The sequence below is a fragment of the Apteryx rowi genome, unplaced genomic scaffold (assembly GCF_003343035.1).
Source record: "Apteryx rowi isolate R43461 unplaced genomic scaffold, aptRow1 scaffold_310, whole genome shotgun sequence".
Classification (NCBI taxonomy): domain Eukaryota; kingdom Metazoa; phylum Chordata; class Aves; order Apterygiformes; family Apterygidae; genus Apteryx; species Apteryx rowi.
In genome coordinates this window covers 128,113-151,670 of record NW_020449531.1, presented here as the reverse complement: position 1 = coordinate 151,670, position 23,558 = coordinate 128,113, and the positions used below count along the sequence as shown (strand labels likewise).

Here is a 23,558-nt window from a genome sequence, read left to right as displayed (position 1 = left end):
CTTCTCATCCACCCGTAACAGACATTATTTGCTGTGTCAACTTATGTCAAATCCTACAATCTGTGTATCTGCCAGTCTAGTCTACTTTTGCACCTACATCATTTTATCATAAGCATTCACTTCCTTCTCCGCACAGTCTAGGACTCAGAGCAGAGAAGGTGAGTGCAAGAAAAGACAGTTTTCCGTGACATCTCTTCTAATATAACTCTGTTGGAGCCTATGCTATATTGCTGTCTGAAAATGGCACAGTTTAGTCTCAGAGTTTAAGGATGACTTGCTGTAAAAGCTTTGTTGAGCATGGTGTGTGTGTGCGCGCAATGTTATGCTCTCCCCTTCCTTCTCACAATATTTATACCTTGGTCAAATGTTGATGGGCTTGTATGAGAAGAGGGAAAGGCTCTAGAGCTTCTCTGCAAAATGACTTTAAGCTTTTAACACGGGAAAACAGTATTTTCTTCACAGTTAGTAAGAGAGATGAGGTATTTGGCCTAAATTGGTGAAAACCATTTTTCCTTGCTCCAGATTGGCAAACAATTTTGGACAACAGGAAACTCCTAGTGGTGATTTAGATATGCAGGTATACATGATGTAACACAAAGGTGATAACTAATAATCACTTTCTTTCCAAGTGCAGGGTAATTTAGGTCTGTGAAACAAATTTTTCAAATAAGCATGACAACTTTTACATACCTTTTAGTGTGTTTTATTGCCAGCTTAGCTCACTCTGATCACACACCTTTTCAGAATAACAGAAAATACTGTTGACAGACAACTCTCAAATGCAGTCAATATGAAGTTATACAATCATCTGGTGTAAACAATCCTGTTAGGCACTATCAAAATAAGTTACTAAATTACAAAAAGTTTGCAAAATTATAGCATAAACACTAAATGCCAGTCTTAAAGATAATCTAATCTTTATTAACAGTAAATGTAATCTAATTTAGTCATTTTCTTTAACCTTTAGAACACTAGGAGGTTGCTAAATCAGCTATGTGGACAAGATAGCTTCTTAGAAGTCTGCAGATCAAGAAATGGTATTACATGTATCAATAACAGCAGCAAAGCCATTAGAAACTTTGTGTCACAATATTGAAAAAAATTGGGGAATGCTTTACCTGAAATGTAGATCTCTAAAAATGAATACATATGATTTATACAAATCCAGATCAAGATTCTCAAATCCCAAATTTGTGCATTCTTAGCAGGTAGTTAGACATCACTACAATTATGGTCCCTACCTTTATTCATATTTTATCTTAATAATAAAAATATTATAGATTATTTGAGCAGTTATAAGCTTAAAAGACAGAAGCTGAGTGTAACTTAAGCCAGAAGTGATATTTTTAGTATGCAAATTTACCTGTCGCAAAATGACAGGAATTGTTTGGACTGTAAAGAACTGAAAATACTTCTGTAAACATATCCTACAATCACAATGTTCTTTATAAGAGTGGTCTTATTGCTATACAGAGTTGCCATTTTTAAGTTTCAGAAAATAGGTCTATCAAACAAAAAACTAGATGCTTTTTCAACTGCATGTTGTAAAAATACTTCCCTGGAACTCAGATATGCAACAGACAACTTTTAAAGAGTTACATCAGCAGTGTCAGTACTGACTTGACATTAATAAGTACACATCATACTGGAGTTAGTTACATTATGATCACTAATACTGTACACTATGGTCCGTTTGCAGGAGCTGGGGTTGTCCACTAAGAGACAGGCCATCCAACCTGTAAGAGAATAGTTGATGACGCTCTATCTTTTCTGCCAAAAGTTCTCTCCATTCTTTGATGTTTGATAGTAAGTTATAGGAGACGTTCCCCAAATGCTACTGTACGAACAGAATGCTGAAGGCCATCACTACACAGCATACAGCTACGTATGGACTCTTCCGTTCACCTGGGCAGGGGAAAAAAAAAAATCAAACAAAACAATTCAGGCATTACTAAACAATTCTAGGCTGATTCTAGCATAACATGGTAACTATCACACTTCAAAATAATATTCAATAGTTATAGCTGATTACAACTACAGTTGTATACTGGGGAAGAAGATGCATGGGAGTGGGAAAATTAAGATATAGGATAGGATATATTGCTTCATTAAAATTCTCCTTGGCACTGAGAGAGTCAGGAGGCAGGCATCAGAAAGCTGATCAAGTCACCAAATCTTTTCCTGGCTCTGTTCCCAGTTTTGGTTACAGGCAGAGGCTGTTCAAAAGCTGTTCCATGTCAGCTGAGATGTGTAACTCAACGCTGTCTGGCCATGATTGCTGCTATATGCAGCATGCGTCTTCTACGCATGGTAGGAGCCTGCTAACTGGCTGGGGACCTCACAGCTGCCCAGATGTCTGCTTTTTTTCATTGCTAGCGAGACATAACACTGTTAGCATGTGCAGAGAATCTGGTCCCCAGATTTTTAAGTTAGTGATAAAAATGAGCTACAGAATTGCAAAAGTTACACAGACGCATCATTTCTGACTCTTTCAAATTGCTTAGTGGTGTAGTTATCCACAGTAGATGATGGATAAAGGTAAATTTACTCAGTTAACAGACTTATGTTCTGCAGCAGAGGCGTTCAAGAAAGATCTGTTCCTGCCTGTTTGATCCAAAACAAAATATTACATAGGTCGCTTGCTCACCAAGTAAGCTATGAAAAGAATGAACCTTAGTTAGGGAACTGGAACACAATCGCAGCAACATAAGTTCTGTTAACCTGACTGCTACCTATTTACATGGGCATTTCCTCCATTCAACTAGCAGTTGTTTTTACCCCTCTAGTTAAGCATTACTCTTTGTGAATCCATAACTTCTGTCTCTTTAGAGAGCAGAAAGATAGCTTCCTCTACTGGATGGTAGTTCCAGCCTACAAAACTGTCAGGAAGCATTAACACAGCAATGATTCCCTGAAGTAAGCAAATCCCTGTTCTGAAGCATTCGAGGTATAAAGACAGCATCGGAGCTGTTTGCTTTAAACAAAGTTCCATTTCCTTTCTCTGTGCATGGCCTTCCATCTTACTATAAACTACCTTTTCCGAGATGCAGTTTCCAGAAAAGTATTACAGAAGAAAACCTGCCAAGGCTCCCAACTCCAGCATTAAGGTGTAATCCTCAGAAAAAGAGGCTCTTTCACTAGCAGCACTTTCAAATACAGGAGTAACAAACTTCCCACAGCAAAAGAAAAATAAAATACTTGTAGTGACACCTCCCATAAGTAGGGGTGCCTGTCGCAGTGACATTACAAGATGTTGTCATCATCTGGCATATATTTAATTAAACTTCAAATAACTGAATGAATTAATGTCTGTAGTTTCACATCTGTTTAAAATAAATTTTTGAGGAAGTCCACCTCCTACAGTTTAGAGTATTACAATTTTCATATGGGTTTTACTTTCCTGCTCTTAATTTTCTTGAAAGAAAAATCACCATGTGGCAGGATTAAACATGGTTTTGCACAACTTCGTAAATATGTAACCACTTGCTGGTTATTAAAGTCTTATGCGCATGTGAAAAGGTTGTTTAAACATACTGGGTAAGTTAAATGCGAAGGAAGCCAGTAGGCATTCTCATTTTAAAAAGCCAGCACTTTTCTGCATGTCTTTGTGACTCTAACCCAAATAAAATCACAGGGATCATCTTCAAAGCCCACTTCCTATACTGAAGATACTGTGCTGTTTTACAAGGAAATGCACAGTAGGAATGTTAAGATGCTACCTCAGTTCTCAGACAATCTAAAAGAAAATCAAATTAGATCACACCAAACAAGTTGAAACAAAATTAATAAAATGTTTTATATGAAGAAGGGACAAGAGAAGCTTAGTATGGGGCACAATAGTACATGCATTACCTTGGATCCAACAAACACACAACTTCTCAAACTTACTAGATTAGAAGACATTAAATCAGTTATTAGAAACAGACTGTATTATAGATTAACTGCAGTTTTAAACTATATCAAGTTGACAGGGACCTCATAAAACCTTGTCTACTCTTTTAAATAGCTTGTAAAATGGTTTGCTGTACACAGTAAAAAGAAAAGATATGCTTGCACTTTGCTAAGTAAAAAGAAGATGGTAAGGTAAGGTTTACTCTTCAACTTTGAACAAACTCAAATGCAGCTCAGAATTATTTCTGACAGCTGTCACCTTGCCAGAATATTTCAATTACAATATTAAGACTGAACTTTTGGTTCTGCTATGTGTATTATCTAGATTGGACAAAATGTCTGCAATCATTATAACAACAGGTCTTCACAAAAAACTGTTTTCTGCATCAGCATCTTCTGACATGCTGAAAAAAAAGCTCTTTCCTTTCAAAACTGGGAAGGCAGAAAAGGGAGCCATACATTTTCCTGCACATTCAATGACAAACACTAATATCAAAAATTACAAGTACCATATTTCTGCTGTTCATTAACAATGCAATTTGAAGAACAGTGTTTTGATGATAGACTTGTAATTAAAAAAATTTTTTTTATATTCCTTAATGATAAGGCTGAGCTTCATTGTATATTTCCTCTTCCATTTAAAAATAAATTCGGAATAAGGATGAAAATAAATATGACTGTTAATAATATTATGGGAAAATGCCTAAAATCAGATATAGCTGGTCAGACTCCATATAGATGCTGCTTGGCAGCAGCAGCTTTAAGTAATTTAAAAGTATGTAGAAGATAACTAAAGAAAGGAGAGAAAAAAGATTTGTGATTAAATAGAACTTATTCATGCAGTAAAAAGTGCAAAAGATCTTTGCAAATGTAGCTACACAGATGTGAATTAACATTAAAAAAATGCAGGCTTCTGCAATACTGATAACCCCCCCCCTTCTGTCTTCACCAGATTTCATGGATGTGAAACCTGCATTTTTTTAAAATGATGTGTGAGTATGGTTTCCATTGCTACATAGAAACATTATCCTAATAAATAAGTATGCAATAGAAAAAGTATTGGTCTTAAAGTTTTCAAAAAAAAAAAAAATTACCAATCCTGGCGCATTTCCAGAATATGCCCAATAGTCTGTAAAGATAAAGAAATTCGTTAGGCTGTTGATTTAAGAAAAAACGAAGTCAATTTTGACTGATTCATTTTCTTCCTTCCACTTTTAAGCAGTGCAAGTAAACAGAATTTTTTCAACGCTGACACTATTCTCAACATCAGAAAACACTAGATGCCTGCATGGGGTACAGGCTATGAACTAAAAAAACAAAGAAGTACTCTTTCTTTGTCTACCAATTTTTTTCATGCAAGAACAAAGGTACATTTAGGCAGTCAGTGTTCCAAATTTAAAAATTTCATCTGGAATATTATTTTAAAAATAGGAAATGGAAAAGAATTAATCTTTGGATAGGTAATGGACAGAAGACCCAGAATTTCATGTTCTACATTCAAGTGGCCCCAGACAAAAAATTACGCAAATAAAAGAAAGAGAACTGGTAAAAGAATGGAATGGGAAATAACCATTGACAATATTTATATAAGATTTTAAAGCAAGTCTTCCTGCATGTACAAGAGATGGTAAATCTGAGTATTTTAAATGTAATGCTTTTTAGTATCTCTGTTGCATTTCCCTTAGTAGATAAAAAGTGCATTTTCTAGCAAAGCACACTTGTAGGTATATCTGGTTTTATAAAATACTTGTGTTGAAATAAGTTACAAAACAGTTCTCCAGATTTGGTTTTACATTTTACTGAGGTTTACCTTGCTAAAGTCTCTCTAATCCTGCCCCCCACCCAAGAGGTTAATTCTCACAGGTAAAATAACTAAGGAGAAAAGCAGGATTCAAGTATTCAGGGAACATACAAAGGAAGGTTGAGCAAGTATGCCACACAATTTCTCTTTGTAAATAAAATAATCTCATATTGACAGCTCAATATGAACAACAAAAGTGGTAGAGAACACTTTAGAAAAGGGTGTGTGTGTGTGTGTGTGTGTCTGTGTGTGGGGGTGTTACCAAAGAATCCTGCATTAGAAGCTATTTTTTTCAGCTATTCAAATGGTGGTCAAAGCTGTGTTGAGAGCTTGTCTACAGGATGGTTTCTTTTGTAGCCTGGCTGGTTGCAATGCAGGAAAAACATCTGGATTCATATAATTCATCAACTAAATATAGATTTATGAACTGTAACATAACAAGTTGTTTTCTCCTTCTCCTGATATGTTGTGATCAGCAGTAACTTCACTCTGTGTTATTTGTGGAACTGTATCTACGACCTGTTGTGATGGCAGTTCTCGAGGTGCTTTCTCAAAATGCTTTGAACCCATCTCCACACTCGTTTGATTGTCTTCCCTCTGTTGTTCTAGGGCTTTGGCAATAGCATATTTTTTTCTGATTTAAAGGCAGACATGCAGGTTTGGGCTGTTTGCTTCTGTGTACTTCAGCAGTTTGCTTATCTTGCATTTTGTTTTCGAAATTCTGTGTTACTTAAATATGTTTCTAGCTGCAGCTCCTTTATGGTTTTAGCTCACTTCAGTGTCTACCTTTTTCCATCTAGTGATCTCCCTTTAGTYATGACAGTATCATTTTTCACTTACTGGGAAGGGCTCGGGGCTCTGGTGTTGAATAGACCAAGTTCCTACTGCAGAAGAGCAAGAACAGCAGCTTTTGTAAGCTATTCTTCATTTCTAAATTTTTGTTTCTGAAATAAGGAACTGGTGTCAGGCAGGTCAGAACCAAGATTTCCAAAAGGCAGCAAGTGACTGAGGTTTTCTGAAGTGAAAGTAAAATGTTTTTTGACCAAAATATCTCTTGTTGACCAATTCATACCTAAAGTGTTCTAGCACTTGCATTTTTAGAAAAAATGTTTCCTTTTGTGTTTTAGATCTTTTTACCTCAAGTCCAGAGTATTTCTATATAGTCAAAACTCATTTTTCTGCTTTTATATAGCTCCACAATATTTATATAGCTCCACATTAATTCCTGCATGTAGATGATCACACTTTTCCAGGCTGAGAAGTTATACAGTGAAATAACCTAAGGACATCTATGCACTTTTAGAAGATGCATGCAAGTAAAAGGGTATTCACATACAAATCTTACAGAGCAAAATACACAGCTCCATAGTTCTATGTAAATGGTACTCAAGTATTGAAATAGTTATTCTCTGTAAAATTAAGATTTACAGATCGCATTCAGCAAAACCATCACAAAACTTCTATACCCCAGCAGCTCATGTTGTCATCTGTCAAAAGCTTGCCTAGGAAATCAAAAGAAACAGAACATTCCTGTCCTTTTCTTATGCATACTTAAATAATTTTATTTGTGAGAAAGAATATTATCATCTCCTTAAAGCAGTCTACAAATTCATACAGTTTGCCTCACAGCCTCAGCAAAGCTTTTTCTTTGCCATTTTGGGTTTTTTTTTGCACTGTGTTATAATTGAAGTATTGCACATTGTTCCTAGCTCTCCAAAATCTTCCAAAAGTGCATTCTCTTGGTCTCTTGCAGCTGCTTAGGTGGAATTTAAAAAACAAACCCAGGGCTTTACTGCTTCATAAAAGCCAGTTAGCTTCATCAGCCATGGTAGGAGAGTCTCCAAATCTTGTGAGTTCAGGAATCAGAAGACAAGAGCTCTTTGCTGATGTCATTAAACCAACTAACTGAAGAGTCTTGGTGGAAATATTGACTTTTCCCCTTTTCATGTGGAAGGTACAAAACAGTGAGAATATGGGTTTCATCACCTGCCCTTACTGCAGTCAGCAACTTCAGATTTTAAAGTAATCATCGACACCGTGAGGTCTGACAGCCCTTCCTACACATAACAACAGCACCTTCTTAAGAGGCTTCACCTGCCATCAATATAGACCAGTAGATCTGTCTGTCCAAATTGTTAGCCTCTGAGCAATAGCGAACGGAGATCTGAAGCTTCTAAACAGCTATAAACACAACTTCTCGGTGCATCTGAAAGCTCACGTGGGTAGAATAGCCTGTGCAGGCCTTTTGCTCTCCTGACTTTTTCCATTACTGTTCATCTCAGGTCCACAGCATGTACCTATGCTCAAGTCTATAATGATCAAACCTGTTTGATCATTATAAAAATGCTGCTGCCTTGAATGAATCTGCTCCAAAATGACTCCTCCTGAAGCAACTACTCAAAGTAATTGTACTGTTCCTTATTCTTTCCTTTAATATTCATCCTCATCCTTGTTCTTCTGATGCAGGTGGAACATGTCAGTCTGGCTTGCAAACCTGAAATTTTCTGGCAGACACAACTCAAACGTGTGTGACTTGCCGTGTATTCCCAGTTTTCAGAACTAATTTAAAAGTGCTGATTGTGAAAGTGGCGTTGGTTATCTGGAGAAAAAAATAGCCCAAAAAAGGTGGGGGGGACCCAATAAAGCACGAAAGGATTAATAGGATTTTAATCTTTTTATGCAAGACTCAGAATGCTGCAAAATATAGCTGCCATGTGTTTACCAGGACAATCCCACTGCAATTGCTGCAGGGAGTGTGAGACATACCCTGCTGCAATGCTTAAGGCAAGTCAAAGGAAATGTCTGCTGCATAGAAGCTAACACATCTTTCTGGTTAGCAGTAAGGAGAAAGTTATGTTGTGGTATGCGTTCTCCTCTAGTGTTAGTATGAAACAGTAAATCTCCTCTTGCTTTGCTTAAATGCTGTTACTCAGGACAAAGCACATGGAAACACTCAAGACACTTCAGGACTTCAGGGAATATGAAGGTTTAAAATTCTGTTTGGCTTGGTAGGAAAATACATAATATTTTGGCAGAAGTCCTTGGGATGAAGTGCAACACTATGAGGATGTGTGACATCACTTTGCAACACAGCTTCTCAACCAACAGAAACATGTTTCTTTACTTACTGTCTCAACAGATTTAAGTTTTTACCAAGTGTACTATTTACTTAGTCAGAAATATAGCTAATAACTCTTAACATTTCTCCTTTCTGTTACTTTAATATTTTATTGCTACTTTTTATGCTATTAATTTAGAGCAGGAATAATAAAGTAAGATCTTCTCTGTGGTAAGATGAAATATCACTAGAATTTATTTTATCCAGTATGTCTAGACATTTCCCTTTAAGCATGGAATATGGTAGTGAAGAGGGACAGGGTTTTAACAGCGTATGAGTTCCATATAAATATCTACCATTCAGCAAACAAAGTTCATTGCTTCCATGCCAACGTTTTATTCTCCAGGACAAAGTAATCTATATCTATCTATCTAAAAAACAAAAATAAAAGAATATGTCCAACATCTAAATAAATACAAACGTACAGATCAAATGCCCAACTCCTACACTGTGTCAGCACACTTTGAAAACATTTTATGAAGAGACTTGAGACAGATTTGCCTCAAAAATAAACAGAGTAGCTCCAGATTAAAGGAAATATTTCTTGCCAAAAACAGCACTAAAATTTTAATCAGTAAAATAAATGTTCCTACTCCTTACTGTGTACACCTCATTGACTACTGTGTTATCTTCCATTAGCAAAAAAAAGCCAACCCCCAAAACCAAAAAAGCAAAAAACCCAGAAACAAAACCCCACAAACCCACAGTCCTTAATGAAATCATCCCTTCTTTCCATCTTCACTGTGATCAAAAGAAATCTCTCATGTCAATGGTAACCCTATAGCCTTATGAAAAAAGGACACAAACATTTTCATGTTAGTACTCCCAATGAAAAAAACTAGCGCCCTCTGGATATCTATATTGTAAGCCTCATGCTAAAAAAAAACCTTCCAAAAATGAATTACATGAAGATTTTTAGAAGACAAACCCTCAAAGTCCTTGCTATGGCAAGGATCGATTTAAAACTTGGTACTTTTTCTGAAACGCAAATGTAGAAGTGACAGGAGTTGCTGAGGGAGATAACATTTTATTTAACGGCAAATGATCTGGTAGAAAAAGAGGACAAGTTAAAGACTTAGAGGTCAAAAGCTTGTCCATCTTTTCCAGCTTTAATAAATTACCCCCTATTTTTATAAATATTATCTCCTTTACGTTGACCTCAGATGACTTTATTACTGAACTGCTACAGATGGCCTCAGTGGCTTCTAGGTCAAAATTGCCCAATCATTACTTTAAAAACAAAGCATTTAAATCACAGTCCTGCCTCCTGCTCATTGGATTCAATGCCAAGTCATATTCTTTTTAGCTCAAAGAAAACTGGTAAGCCAAGAAGTGAATGGGTATTAAAAGCGCAAGCGAGGCACAGATTTGGCCCTGTGGATCTTCCCATTCCCCATCACTCCCAAAATTCTGCTGCTGAGCAAGCTAGAGAAGAATCACTTTGCTGTTTTACAGCAGTATTGGTCCAACAACATTAACCATATTCCAAGGGAACTGGGAATGCAGAGGAGAAAAAGGTTGGTCATCTAGGGAAACAGACTTTAGGAATAAAAGTGAAAGATGTAGTTGCAGTGAAAAGAAACTTTCCAAAGCTTTTTACAAATTCCTGAATCTTGGAGAATGCAAAACAATGATTTTAAAAGAGACTATAGAGATAAGGATAGTGTTGCATATTTTTAAAAATATTTACCATTTTTTTTAGTTACAGATTATTGCTGAAATCCTGTTTCAAACTTGTGCATCCAGAACATGTAGTTAGTAGAATAAAATGGCCTTTACTGTTAATTTTTTATACTCCAGCCTTAAGAATCAAAAATAACTGTAGTCAGAGCTGTATGTAGGGAAAAACTGTTTCCTTTCTGTTACTCATTTTATATCTTTAAATAAGCATCTAAGGAGAAAGCGAGTTGCAAGTCTAGAGAAATAACTCTAATAAGGCAACATTAGCTGGCATGTTATTTAATAAATGCTTACCATAAAATTGCACTAATTGCTTGTAAATACCTTAATGACTTCTACAAGAAGGCACAAAAGGAAGATTTTATCTCTGAAGATCAGAGAAATACAGTATCATTGACTTAATTTTTCAAATCTTAGGATAGTCCTACATAAAGGATTATAAAGCTTGTAATATCACACATTCTTAAAAGATACTATGACTAAAACATTGTAATTACAACTGAACAGTTTACGTATTTTTAAAAGTATCAGACAACATACCCAGTTTTATTTTTGTCCAGTAAGCTGGGAGCCAAAGATCTGATATAGGCACAGGTACATATTAGCAGCAAGATTACAGTCAGTAGGCTCTGAAAGTTGAAAATGGCAGACTAAGGAAGAAAATCAGAAAAAAAAAAAATTACATCTTTGCAGTACAAAGTCTCCCTCACTGCATTAACTGGAGAAAATGATCCCTTAGACAATACCTATTAAAAGCAAAAGAAAGCCTATGCTGCCAATGAGCCAACATTAAACAGCCGTTATTTTGCCCACAACGGTGCAAGAATGAATTAGAGCTTTTCCTTCTGAATCCATCCCAAGAAGGGTAAAGAAATAGCAGGCAGAATGGTCACCTTACAACTCTGCTCCCAGGCACCTGTTCCAAGGCCAGTTTGTGGAAACCCATTATCAGCAGGCTGAGTTACAGAAAACAGATGTTCCTGCTCTGCCAAGAATAAGTGTAACTGCAAGCTGCATCAATAGAATATGGTAGTGGTGAACGTGGAGGGGAAGAATATTTGACAACTAAAGCAGTGGCAGCCAAGACCAAATAAATACGTAGAAGGACTGTTAGTATATTGCTTTATGAAGGTTACAGCCAAAATTCAACAGATCTGTAGGAATATATACAATTAACCCCCCCTTAACTATAGAAAGACAACCAATTAATTTTATTTTCAAATCATCTTTTGTTTTGAGATTTAAAATCCTCTTTGACATAAATACATTTTCTTCAAGCTGTTAATTATATGGAAAATGCTGGACAAATAGAGAAAAATGCTTAGGATAGAGAAGTAAAGAACTATTGTTTGAAAGCTAACTAATCTGCCTACTGGGTCTAAACAGGAACTGTTCTTGAGAATCTACTACTGTATCTGGCTATTTGCAGAATTTTAAAATATCAGTAAAATTCTGTGAATTATTTCATGGGATTATTTTACTTTACTAAAGCGTGAGATTTGTGTGGCCAAAGTGTTCTTTAGTCATCAAACTATAAACAACTACCACTGCTTACATGAAGCATATCTTTTCTAGAAATGTAAACGTTATAAGAGAGCAGGTGCTCACTTAAGAAAGGCTGTTATCTTCAAAACCCAATGCAAAATTTGGAAAAGTCAGCTGATGTTCATTTTCTGCAAGTGTCACATCACTACTCTAATTAATAATACAGGAGCAACCTCTGTGGTCTTTTTTTTTTTCAATAGGTTCACTGGAATTTTTAGAAGAAATATTTGTAAACTAGTCTTTGTGATTCGTAGTTTCTAATAACTAGTCCCAATCTGAGACTTAAGTTCCTTTTATAATGTGAAAATGATTCAGCCACACAAACTGTAGTTTTATTGTTTTTTACTTAGTGTTCCTCAACTGACATTTTGGTCAACTTAATAGCATCAGGTATTATGCTGAACATAATAGTACACTAGACAATTGCTTATTGGAAATTGCCTTATTTTCTCTTTGCACAGTTACCCTGATTTTCAGCTCCTACTTATTTTAACTCCAAAAAAGGCAAAGCAAATGGAATAAATTCACTGTTCATTCTGGGATTCTGCATTGCTGATGAATTCCTATCTAAATGCCTCATTTTTCATACTGCACAACCCAGATGGCTTTGTTATGTAGTACTAAGTGTAAATACTTCACACTTATGAAGGGATGTTACATTGCAGTTCCCTTCTTCAAGCAGAGAACTAAGTGGGATCTGTTAAGAGCACATCAGAGCTACCATTTCCAGAGCCAGAGGCACATCTCTGTTGAGCTGCTACATCGTGCACTTTCTTCCTATGCCACAAGATTCTAATCTTTTGAAGATCTAAGAATCAAAATTTTCTAAAAAATTAAGCAAAAAAATTTGATTCACAACATTGCACTAATAGCAAATTAGAAAGAAAACCAAACCCACCTTTGCTGACATGACAGTCTCCATGAGGCAATACTGGAACATGCATACAACTGCATGTATTAGGGCTAAGTACACAGAAAAATACATGCATACAACTGCATGTATTAGAGAGGGCTAAGTACACAGAAAAATTTAAATGTCTAGGTCAGTGTGGTCCAACAGGTCACCCTTGGGTGGGGAGCTAACCATTGAGAAGGAAGAGCTTGCAGAGGCTCATGGAGCAACTGAACAACTGTCTCTGCAGCCTGAACGAGAAACGTGAGCATCCTGATAGTGCATACAATCAAGCACAGTGGGGAAAAGCCTCCCTCCCGCAGGGTTAGCTGCCTCAGAATGGAGGCAGAGTTCTCCCCTTTACTTCTCTCTCCAGCAGGAACAGGTTCACATCAGCCTCCTCTCTGCAGAAGCCCAATTCTCAAACCAGTTCCCTCCCTCCTTGTGCCCCATGACAGTAGTCTGGGAAGCAGACAAAAAAAAGGGGGGAGGGGATGAAAGGCTGATTACTAGGATGTAAAGAGAGATGAGGTAGACAGTGGATAAAGGCAATGAATAGATGGCAAATACACATAGCAGCTGACATGCAAGAAGGTTTCTGCTCTGAGGGAGAACATGGAGGGGGGACAGTACACAAGTGGAGTGGTGATCCACTATTCAAAGCCAGCCCTCAGGTCACCAAGGTGAGGATACCTGCTTTTCTCCCAAAGACATTAGCTAAATCATTAGTTTACTATTTTAGTTTAGCTAGCTAAGTTGTTGCGTCTGCTCTAGTGCCCTAAGTAATGGACAGATTAATGGCAATGGACAAAACACTGTTCATCACTCCCAGTGGCCTCTTGCCTTTGCAACAGGCACAAGTTTTTGTGCCTTCAGAAACCAGGGAATGCTCAAATCCCTAACAAAGTTAAATCTTGCCACCTATAAGAGGCAGCATCTCCTGGCTCCTGCAGGTCTAGCAACTTAACAGGGCTGGAACCAAGAGTGGCTGCCTCTCAGCAAAGCAAGCTACTCCCTAACAACTGATTAATTTGATCTGTCCTCCGGGAGAGACAGCTGCTCTCAACATCACACAGCACAGTGCCTGCCAGAGCTCAGTTCCCATGAATTCCTGTAAGGCATCTACTGCAGCTGCTTCCCAAAAAGGCTTGCGGTATAGGGTACTTAAATACACAAAAATGGCAGAATGGCACACTGCCCCATTTACCTCATCTTAAGCACTGATTGTAAATGTATACTCATGAAATGTTTTATTAATCAATCAATAGGGGCAGTATATACTACAAAGTTCTTTGTTGGACTTTTTATGTGTTTCCCTGATACATAGCTTAGGGCATTACTATAATTATGTATGCCTAAGGATTCCACTGAAAAGTGCTTTGAATTACTCATATAGTCACTCTAAAAGGACAGTCATGCATATTTAAAATTTGTTTACAATTTTAACCTGGAAATTAAAATTTATTTCTAAATTGGATTGCCTTAAATTTTGCATCTGAAATAATTCTTACAGCCCAGCTAAATTTATAGAAAAAGGCACTTTACATCCAACTGCTTGAACAGATGTAATTAAAAGCTGCTGTAAGTGTCATACATTTCTTGGGATCCTTTTCACAAATAGCTTAATATGTTAATGCAGGATTTCTAAAATGTAGTTAGTAATGTAGGTGGGTTGCAATTCTTTTGGTTAAACTAGGCTCCTCTGATCTAGAAGYAATGTACTGGAATTTTTCAGAATGAGTTAACTGGCTTAATGTACATCCTGTGAACCTAAATCCTTTTATAAAAAAACTCTGGAACATGAAGAAGCTGATGCTGCCTTTTAGACTTTGTCTACATGCTGGTGAAAAGACAACTAACTTCCCAATGTTCTGACTGCAAATGCAGAAAACAATAAGCACTAGGATGTAATTCCGATTTTAGACAGTGAGTGTAAAGGGTGGCTTTCATTATATATGTTTGGATTTTCTACATCTGTATTTGGCACATTTCTGACATGGTGGAAACACCCTATTAGCTATATTCTATGTTACTTAAATAATTTTATATATATATATWTTTTTTTCATGTACTGTCTCCAATTATTTGGGGAACGCTATCACATCACCTTAAGCACTAAGGAGGTATTGTATTCAGCAGAGCTTGCAAGAGCAGGGGGTTTTTTTGTACATCTTTAGAAATTTAAGACCATGCATTCTGACATTAAGAGCTACATGGCCGAAGGCTCTTTTAAATCCTTCCCAAAATTATAACCTAAAAATGCCCCAATACTATTTCACTTGTCATATCATCCAGAACAGTCTTAGTAAAAATAATTCCATATAATACACAGAAACAAACACAGAATAAATATCCTCAAAAGTTCTTGAGTTCAGATTAGCAGTGATGGTATGTATTAGAAATACTTACGTTACTAGATGGTAGTTAAAAGAGCAACATTATAGCTTGAGACATTTGAATGTTTCCTACTTGATGCCTCACCTAAACCTTGTAGCAGTCTGCAAAGAGGACAATGAGGTGTATCAAAACCTCCAGACAAGACAGGGAATTCCAAGGAAGGAAATGGCCTCCAGATCACCAGTTGCTTCTGGAAGACTAGATCAGTGGGTCTGCTACAACATAGTAACAGGAAATGGTTTGACAGCCCCGTTTTTTGGAATGGGGAGAGGGGGAAGGAAGAGCTTGGAGATGGAGTATGAAAGAGTCTTATTATTTAAGTTTTTAACATACTTCAACCAGTTTTGGTTTAGAGTGAGAAATTTCCCATGTAGCAAAAAAGGGAACCCTGCTGGGCCATAACATTTGCACAGCCCCTGGAACCTGATTATAGGCAATGTTATTAGTCCTGCAATTTAGTCAGCACATGATTTACTACACTTAAAAGGCAGCTCAGAGTTCTGGTTCTCAAGGACTCTTGTACTTCAGGAGAGCATCTTAACTCAATGAGCATGTGCTGAAAAGAAGGGCACACTCAGATGAGTGTCTAAATTTTAATGACACTGGGAGATGGGTATTCAGCCTCAGCAGACATAGCAATAACAGATGCACTGGTCCTAAACTTTTTTTCTGCAATGAAAATACAGTATTAGATTTTGGATATGACGGTATCTATCTCTGCACTTTTTATTTACATCTGGAACTGCATTTGCTCAATCTCTCTCATACATTCTCTGACTCAGATACGGTTTTTTTCTGCGTGTTTGGAGAAAGCACAAAAAAATGTGAACCACTTAGTGAATTTAATGACGCAACACTTTGATAGTACTATAATAACTTGTAAGTTTTGATGCAACTCCACATGCAGGAAAGGCGTGTGGAATTTCCCCTTGCCTCATGTACTTTTGTTTAAAATAAACCACCTGTTTTCATGGTTCTAGGAAAAATGTATGGAAAATGTCTAGGAAAAAAAACCAAAAAACAAAGAGGAGCACATAAAGCCCCCACACTCTATTCTCATACTCTGCTGTCCTCCTGGGTTGGTAGAAGGCCTAAAACAAAAGCTTTGCCAGTTTATCTCAACAGACTTAACTCTGAAACCAAACCTTAATCTTCCCTAGATTGTCCATATTTACAAAACAATTATTCTATCACTGATAGCAGTGTGAGCATCATTTTGTCTGTTCTTGAAAAAAAGAGTCATTGCTGTGCCCAAGTTTTTAAACTTTGCCACACAGTTACTGTTGTAATCATTGATTTATTATGTGGGCAATATAGATAAAATATTGCGATATTCTAAAGAAACAATAAGCAAATGTATCTAACATGCTGCAGAATGTGGAGTCTTTCTAGAATAGCATTATTTTCTCTCCTCAATATTAGAAATTGATGGATGATTATGTTCTCTGGAGGCAAAGAAACAAAYGCTAATATCTGATTGTTTAGTTGTATCTCTCCTGTTAAAATATGAGCAAAAGCTCATGTTGTAGTTAAACTGTAGTTAAGCACGAGCTGATAAAAATGTAAAAGCCTATATTAAAATAGTACAGCTCAGAGGTACTGTTCAAACCCCATCATAAAAAAGTAAAATCAATCTATATGAAACTTTAATGAAGAGGCCCTTAAAAGGCTAAAAGAGAAAATGCATTTTATCAGGCTTTCCATTAGGTACCGCAGTTCTTAATTTTCCAGTATAAGTCAGTTTTGGGGACTATAAAGTTGGAAAATCTAATGGAAATAAAATACGTAGGACTACTCCCAAGCTGAAGGTCAAAGTAATTGCTAAAAATTAATTAAAACATGCACATAATTATACATTTTTCCAACATATTCTGAAATAATTTATTTTTCCTGTCCAGCAGAACAGAATCTCATGCAAATGATCAGAAAATAAGCATTTGTAAAAGGGGCATGCTAATTTGAACTATAAGAAAAATACAAAGCTTGCCAATCTATTAAATTTAATGGGATCACTTGGCAAAACTACACTGAAGAACTAAGTGAGGGTTGTTAAAACAATACTGGTTCGTGCTTAATAAAAAGTATCTAAATACTGGTCTAGTTAGCACATTGGGTTGCTCCAGTATGAATTTGGTTTAAGTTTATCGCACATTCATTGCAATATTTAGTTTCCAAGGAGTTTAACTACAATTTTTAACACTCATTCACATCTCTTCCAGTGTATAACGGTTCTGTCTAACATACATTTTTTGCATTCATAAACAATTAGGTTAAGGCTCTATTCGAAAAACAGTGCATCTTTCCTCTAGACATTTATTGAAGAAACATGTTGTCTAATTACAGTGGCAAATACTGTGCATAGGAACTAATGGGTATGCTTTTCAGTCAACTGAAGACTAATACATCTGTTTAAATTATAACCAATCTTTTTAAACAATAAGACAACTCATTAACAAAATTAAACAGCTGTTGTCTTCCACAAAAACTCTCAACTGTAAAACACAATCTTTTTACTGTAATTTAAATCCATAGAATAGCATTGAAATGACATCCAGGTGACAATGTTGAAAGTTCATGCTCCCTTGAATTCTTTATTTTTTGCCCTGATACCTAGACAATAGCTTCAAAACTGCACTTTTAGTGTGACAGCTAGCAGATGAAGCATTTCCCCTAAAAATTTAGAAGAAAAAACAACAAAGAAAGCTTAAGCTTTCACTTATCTGGGTTAACGTAACACTTGGGTTTGTATGTCCAGGTCTTTATTCAATAAATACGGATTTATGTTAGATGCAGTGGTAAAAACTTTCTTTTCTTCCAGCTCTTCTTCTCAGATTATATATGGTTTGCAATTTTACAGAGATTATTTTCCCTCTCTTCTCCCATTACATAATAGGAGCTATTTCTATAATTCTCTTTTTAAGAGACTGAAACTAAGTATGTTATCCAGAGTAACAGGAAACGAATAGTAATTTCTGGAACTATAAATAGAGCGGGTGCTATTCATCCATTGCCACAGAGCTCTCTAAATGGACATAAATCTTGACTTCTAGCACTTTTGCCACTCCTCTGTTAAAAATCTGTACATTAGAGATTTCTAGGTGTACTGAAATGGAAGGAAAAAAATTGTCCCTGTACAAGAAAAAGACATCTCCTGTGATAAGTTCTGGCTTTTCTTGCTGTTCAATGAGAAAATATGGCTAATTATAAACATTGACTATCTTTGTGCTTTCTATAATTGAGCTGCACAGTTCCTGTCAAATTAGATAACTCTTGTGTCTCAAGTTGCATACCATATTGCTTAGTTTCTTTTTATCTCAAAATTACCAGAGAATCTGGTAAAGGAGTAGTAAAAATTTACTTTGTGAATAAAAGAGTTAACATGCCAGCAGATTTAGAATCAGATCATACCCTTCTCTAAAAAAATTAGTGTCTGAAAAGTCTGAGACGAAGAGCTGATTTGTAACAGAAGTGCTAAAGGAATTTGAAGATGGACACAGGATAAAGTCAAAATTCTCAAACAGGAAGATACTGAAATATTTTTGCTTTGTCATATTGGATATTTTGACAGAGGATATAGCTAATATTCTGTCAGCAGGTGTTTGATACCTTTAAGAAAATAATGTTACAGTGAAAGTTTTACTATTGTACCAAAATTGCAAGCAAGAATCAAAACCTATCTGAAGGTTGGCTCCCTAACACAAAAGAAAAGAAGCACATGACCTCTATTTGTCTGAATGTCTCACATCCCCACAAAAAAACCCAAAAACCTTCCACAAAGCTGATTTGCAGTCCCACACATCCTTACAAAATGCCTAAGAAGTTGCAGCATGCAGTAATGGGATAATATCTATTTTCTGTTCTAAAGGCAGAGTAAAAGGTATCTCTTATAACTTATCTAAGAATTAGAAGAATAAAAACATGTATACCATAACATTTATTTCTTCTTGATATTAGAACAATCTCTTTAAAACATGAGAAAAAAAATTATTTCTTTTGTCAGGAAGAAACATATTTAGTTAGTCAAGAAATAAGGAAAAACTCTCTTAAGCCTCTGATGTCCCTGGCTCTGGGCAGGCACCTACAGTGCTTCTGCAGGTCTCTTGTTTGGCAGAGTTCAGGTGCATAGTTTGAATTTTTAGCATGTGTAAAACAGGTAACGTTATTTTGCAAGATGCCAGATGGTTCCACCATCTATCCACACTTACAGAACTGAAACTGAAAATTTTTCATGGGTTTGAACACCATGCTCTGTGCACCAGCTGGAAAACATATCCCTCACTTGCAATGCTAGCTACTTGCAATGGGTGCACATGTTAACTAATGCTGTAGCCAATCATCAAAAAATAGTCAACATGACAATATCATTTTTTGTTTAACTCGGTAGAAAATCTACAGTCCCTAATTAGCCCATTTTTATCAAATAGCCTGTGGCCATGTGATTTTTTTCCCCCCTCTTCATGTTACTATTGAATAAAATTTAGATGTTTAATAGTAGATTGCCAAAGATGTTTAGTAAGGCCTGTCTGGCACTCAGTGAGAACATGGTTTCTCACAACCGATTTCATTCCTGGACTGTACAGTTCTGTTGTAAAATTTGTGAAAGCAGACTGTTTGCATCCTACTCTTCCTACATCAGAGTAAGAGATGTATCTTGCAGTGATAAAAAAAAAAATCCTGTTTCATAATTATAGAAACAAAATATTGATAATACAAAATATTTTCATGTCTTCTCATACTGATACTATATACTGACACAGAAGTATCTATACTGAGTACATCAAGCAGTAATTCACAACATACTCATTCCCCAATAAGATTACTATTTAAATTTGTAGTTCCAGAATATCCCAGATTTATTAAGCACTAATACTAAAGTAGTAAACATCATACTTCTCTTCATCCCTACCTAGCCACACCGTCTCCTATTTCTCCTTTCATCTCTCCTTTTCAACACTCTGACAAGCTTGCTTTTCTGACAGCAGGAAAGGTAGATGGAAAGCAGATCCTCCTTACCTTCTCCTCAATTAGCAGTACTTCCTCCTATTCCTAGGGGCATGCCAGACCTGCCATGGGGTCAACAAATCTCCAAGTCCTGGGAAGCGAGTAACTTATTGTATGATAGGTGGCAAAGAAGCATCTAGTATATTCTTGTATTACAGCTTCTACTTAGGGTAAAATCCTCAGACCCTCAGCAAGATCAGATTAGCAAGGGCTTTATCAGATGAAAAGTTTGTTACCGCAGCTGTAATTCCCTGATATGGTAACTGCTTCTTGTTCAGAAAATCTAATGGCGGCTGGTATTATAATATTTACCAAAAAAAGTTTTTCATCGCTACTCCAAAATGAAATCATAATACAAAGACATATATATGCCCATACATTAATCACGCCATAAGACTGTAAAACATACTAGGAGATATTTTTAATCCTATTATCTCTTTAGTCTGTTATAAAAACAATACTATTAGCAAATCGGAATCAGGATTGATTCTTCCTTGTAACTTAGAGCAAGCAAGAAACAAAACTTCGTACTTGAAAACCACTGAAAGCTCCTTTGTGGAATACTGCCTCAGATTCTGGTGTGTTTATATCTGAGAGCTTGGTTTGGATCAATATTTACTAATGAATGTTTTTAGAATTGCTTATATGGGCAATTCTCCCTTCTTTTATAAACACCATTTTAAGACAGCAACAAAAGTTGTGACAGGAATGTTTCTCCTCATGGAAAGTTCCCAAGTCAATTTTTCTGCAGCGATGTAGGGTTTGAGGACAGGACTAGCCAGAGGAGGAAGGGGAAGAAGTCATCTTTGCAAAGTTTTCTGCAATTCTTTATTTTCCTTATCACCATATTGCAATTACAGATATGAAACACAGCTAAAAGAAGTTTTTCCTAGATCATTGCATGTTGTCCAGCTGCAATTGCATGTTTTTGTTACAAAGGAAAGTGAAGACTTCCTTTCAGCGGGTGAAAGGCTTGTCATGTTTAATTTTAATGTAAAGTTAGTTTAGTCTTCTTCCCATCCACCATACCATGTGTGGTACATTTTTCAATGCCAGCAGGAAAAGTTCTGTAGCATTTTCAGATAAAAAATTTCAAAAGTTAACAGATTAAACTGACACAGCAATTTATGGAAGCTAGTAAACAAGACATTTTCTGCTTCTAAATTGCTGTTTTTTTTGCCACGTTTCCCAAGTAAAAGCAGCTATGTTATTATACTGCATCCATTCCATTTCCAGTAAATTTTTGATCCATTGAGCAGCTTCTACCCCCTTTCAAAGTTAGTTTAAGTTAAAATAGTTCTTTGTTTTTTTATCCACTAGCAGTGGACATAAAAAACATAAAAAGCTGTGCCTTCCATCTGTCTTTCCTTTTGTGAAGGCACAGCTTCTATATATTCTGTTTGGAAGCAGCTGACCATCCAACTAGCACAAGTTTTAGCTTTAGTAAGGATGTGGTGAGAAAGACTGGGTAACAGTGGGAAGAAAAGCACCAAATCCTTTGGAAATTATCGTACAAAAATTATGCTATTCATAGAATAATTAGTTTGTCATGATTGCAGCTTATTTTCTTTGGACAAAAAGAACATACTAGAGGTGCACTTCTACTCTCTTTCTATTCAATGATAAAGACAGCAGAGGAAGTTTCCTATCTCAGAGTCAAGTATGGACTCAAAAGAAAGTGGGAAATGACTTCAGGATACATTTATTCTCCATACAGAATTCCTCTAGAATGCAGCAAGCAAAGTGGCATACCTGTATTTTGGTCCCTATTTCAGCAGATCAATTAGTGCTTCTCATACCTTTCATTAACTACAGTTCATGACTATTAACCTCACGAGTTAGTAACTTATTTTCTGCAGAACCATGGCACCAGAGGTAGCACCATGGACGGTCCAAGGTCCAGTATATAGCATTAGGATCAGGGTTTCTCTGAAGAAAACTGAACTCCATAAGACTGCCAGGTCTCATTTTCATCTACCCTTCTTCTGCAAGTCTAGAAACTTTTTGGAACTGAACCATCAGACAGTTCAAGACATACATATCTTTTAATACATATGCGGTAAGTATAAAAGGATTCAGTGGAAGTACATCACTGGTGATGAATAACCTGTCAAAGACAACGAGAATGCTAATCTTAAAATGAATTCTGTGGTGAAGAGCAAACTAAGTAAAAACCTTTATTCGTACAGAGAAAGGCTTTCTTAACTTATCTTAACTATTTATTTGTTTTCCTTTTTAACCTTAACATTATGAACCTGCACTGTTCATATAAGGATCTCAGCCTTAATTGAAAGATTATTTCATAACACAGCTTTAACTGTGACCCAAATACAAACCCTTCATTTGTCTTCTCAGGATGTAGGAGGGGAAAAAAGGGAGAAGTCACAGAGAACAAATGACAACACGAGTAGGCCAAATCCATGTACATCATTCATACTTTTTCATTGGGAAATGTACCCAGACCTCTGATGCTACTCTCCAAAAAAACAATGACAGGTGTTAAAGTCAGGATCTAGCTTACTGGTTAAGAAGCAAGATGCTAGTTAACTATGTAAAATAACATGCCCATTAAATGAGGAGGTAAGAAAAGACAGAAATACTATTCTGACAGAATAGGACACACCACAGGTCAGAGCTAAGGCTACTGTCCCACGGAAAACCCAGATTACATTGGCTGAGATAGAAAACGGGGTAAGTTAGGAATGGAAAAAAGGGGTAAAGGGAGTGTAGGTATGTCCGGTTACGTTCACTGCTGAACAAGCTTGGTGAAGGTTTTTTGGCCAGGCCGGGGCCGCCTCCTTCTCCCGGGCGGGCCGCGGGGCCGGTGCTCCCCTCCCGCCGCGGCAAGGTCCTCCGCTCCCCGCGCGCTCAGCGCGGCCCGGCGGCTCCCGCGCCTCACGGGCGGCCGCAGGGCCCGGGAAGCGCCGTCGGGCAGAAGAACGGCGGCTCCCAGCCCTGGGGCCGGCAGGGCCCGCAGGGAAGGGGCCGAAGCGCGCCCCGCCACCGCCCCGTAGGTACCAGAGAGAAGGGCCGGGCCCCCCGCCCAACGGCCGCTCGCAGGCTTACCATTGCGACCCGCTCCCGGCCACATCACACTTCCGGAGCGCGGCGGGCGGGCGGAAGCGCGCCTGCAGCGCGCCGTCCTATTGGTAGGGGAGGGGCCAGCGCGGGATTGACAGCCGCCCGAGGCAGCGCCGCGCGCCCTGATTGGGCGGAGCGGCCGGAGGGAGGCG

The 23,558-nt window shown here is 37.2% G+C and overlaps 1 protein-coding gene across 1 annotated transcript; it reads right to left on the bottom strand.

Annotated features, from left to right (window-relative positions):
* Window positions 1-680: 680 nt before the first annotated feature.
* Window positions 681-23,482, bottom strand: TMEM167A (transmembrane protein 167A). The gene is made up of 4 exons (XM_026070480.1): window positions 23,392-23,482; window positions 11,031-11,140; window positions 4,986-5,020; window positions 681-1,905 (listed from the first exon to the last, which is right to left on the bottom strand). The coding sequence occupies exons 1-4, from the start codon at window positions 23,392-23,394 to the stop codon at window positions 1,835-1,837; spliced, it is 219 nt and encodes a 72-aa protein (XP_025926265.1). The 5' UTR covers window positions 23,395-23,482; the 3' UTR covers window positions 681-1,834.
* Between the last annotated feature and the right edge of the window lie 76 nt (window positions 23,483-23,558).

Coding starts and splice junctions, on each gene's coding strand:
- TMEM167A (XM_026070480.1), bottom strand. Junction 5,021..11,030: donor CTGGACAAAAATAAAACTGG/GTATGTTGTCTG, acceptor TTATCTTTACAG/ACTATTGGGCATATTCTGGA. Junction 1,906..4,985: donor CTGGAAATGCGCCAGGATTG/GTAATTTTTTTT, acceptor TCCCCTGCCCAG/GTGAACGGAAGAGTCCATAC.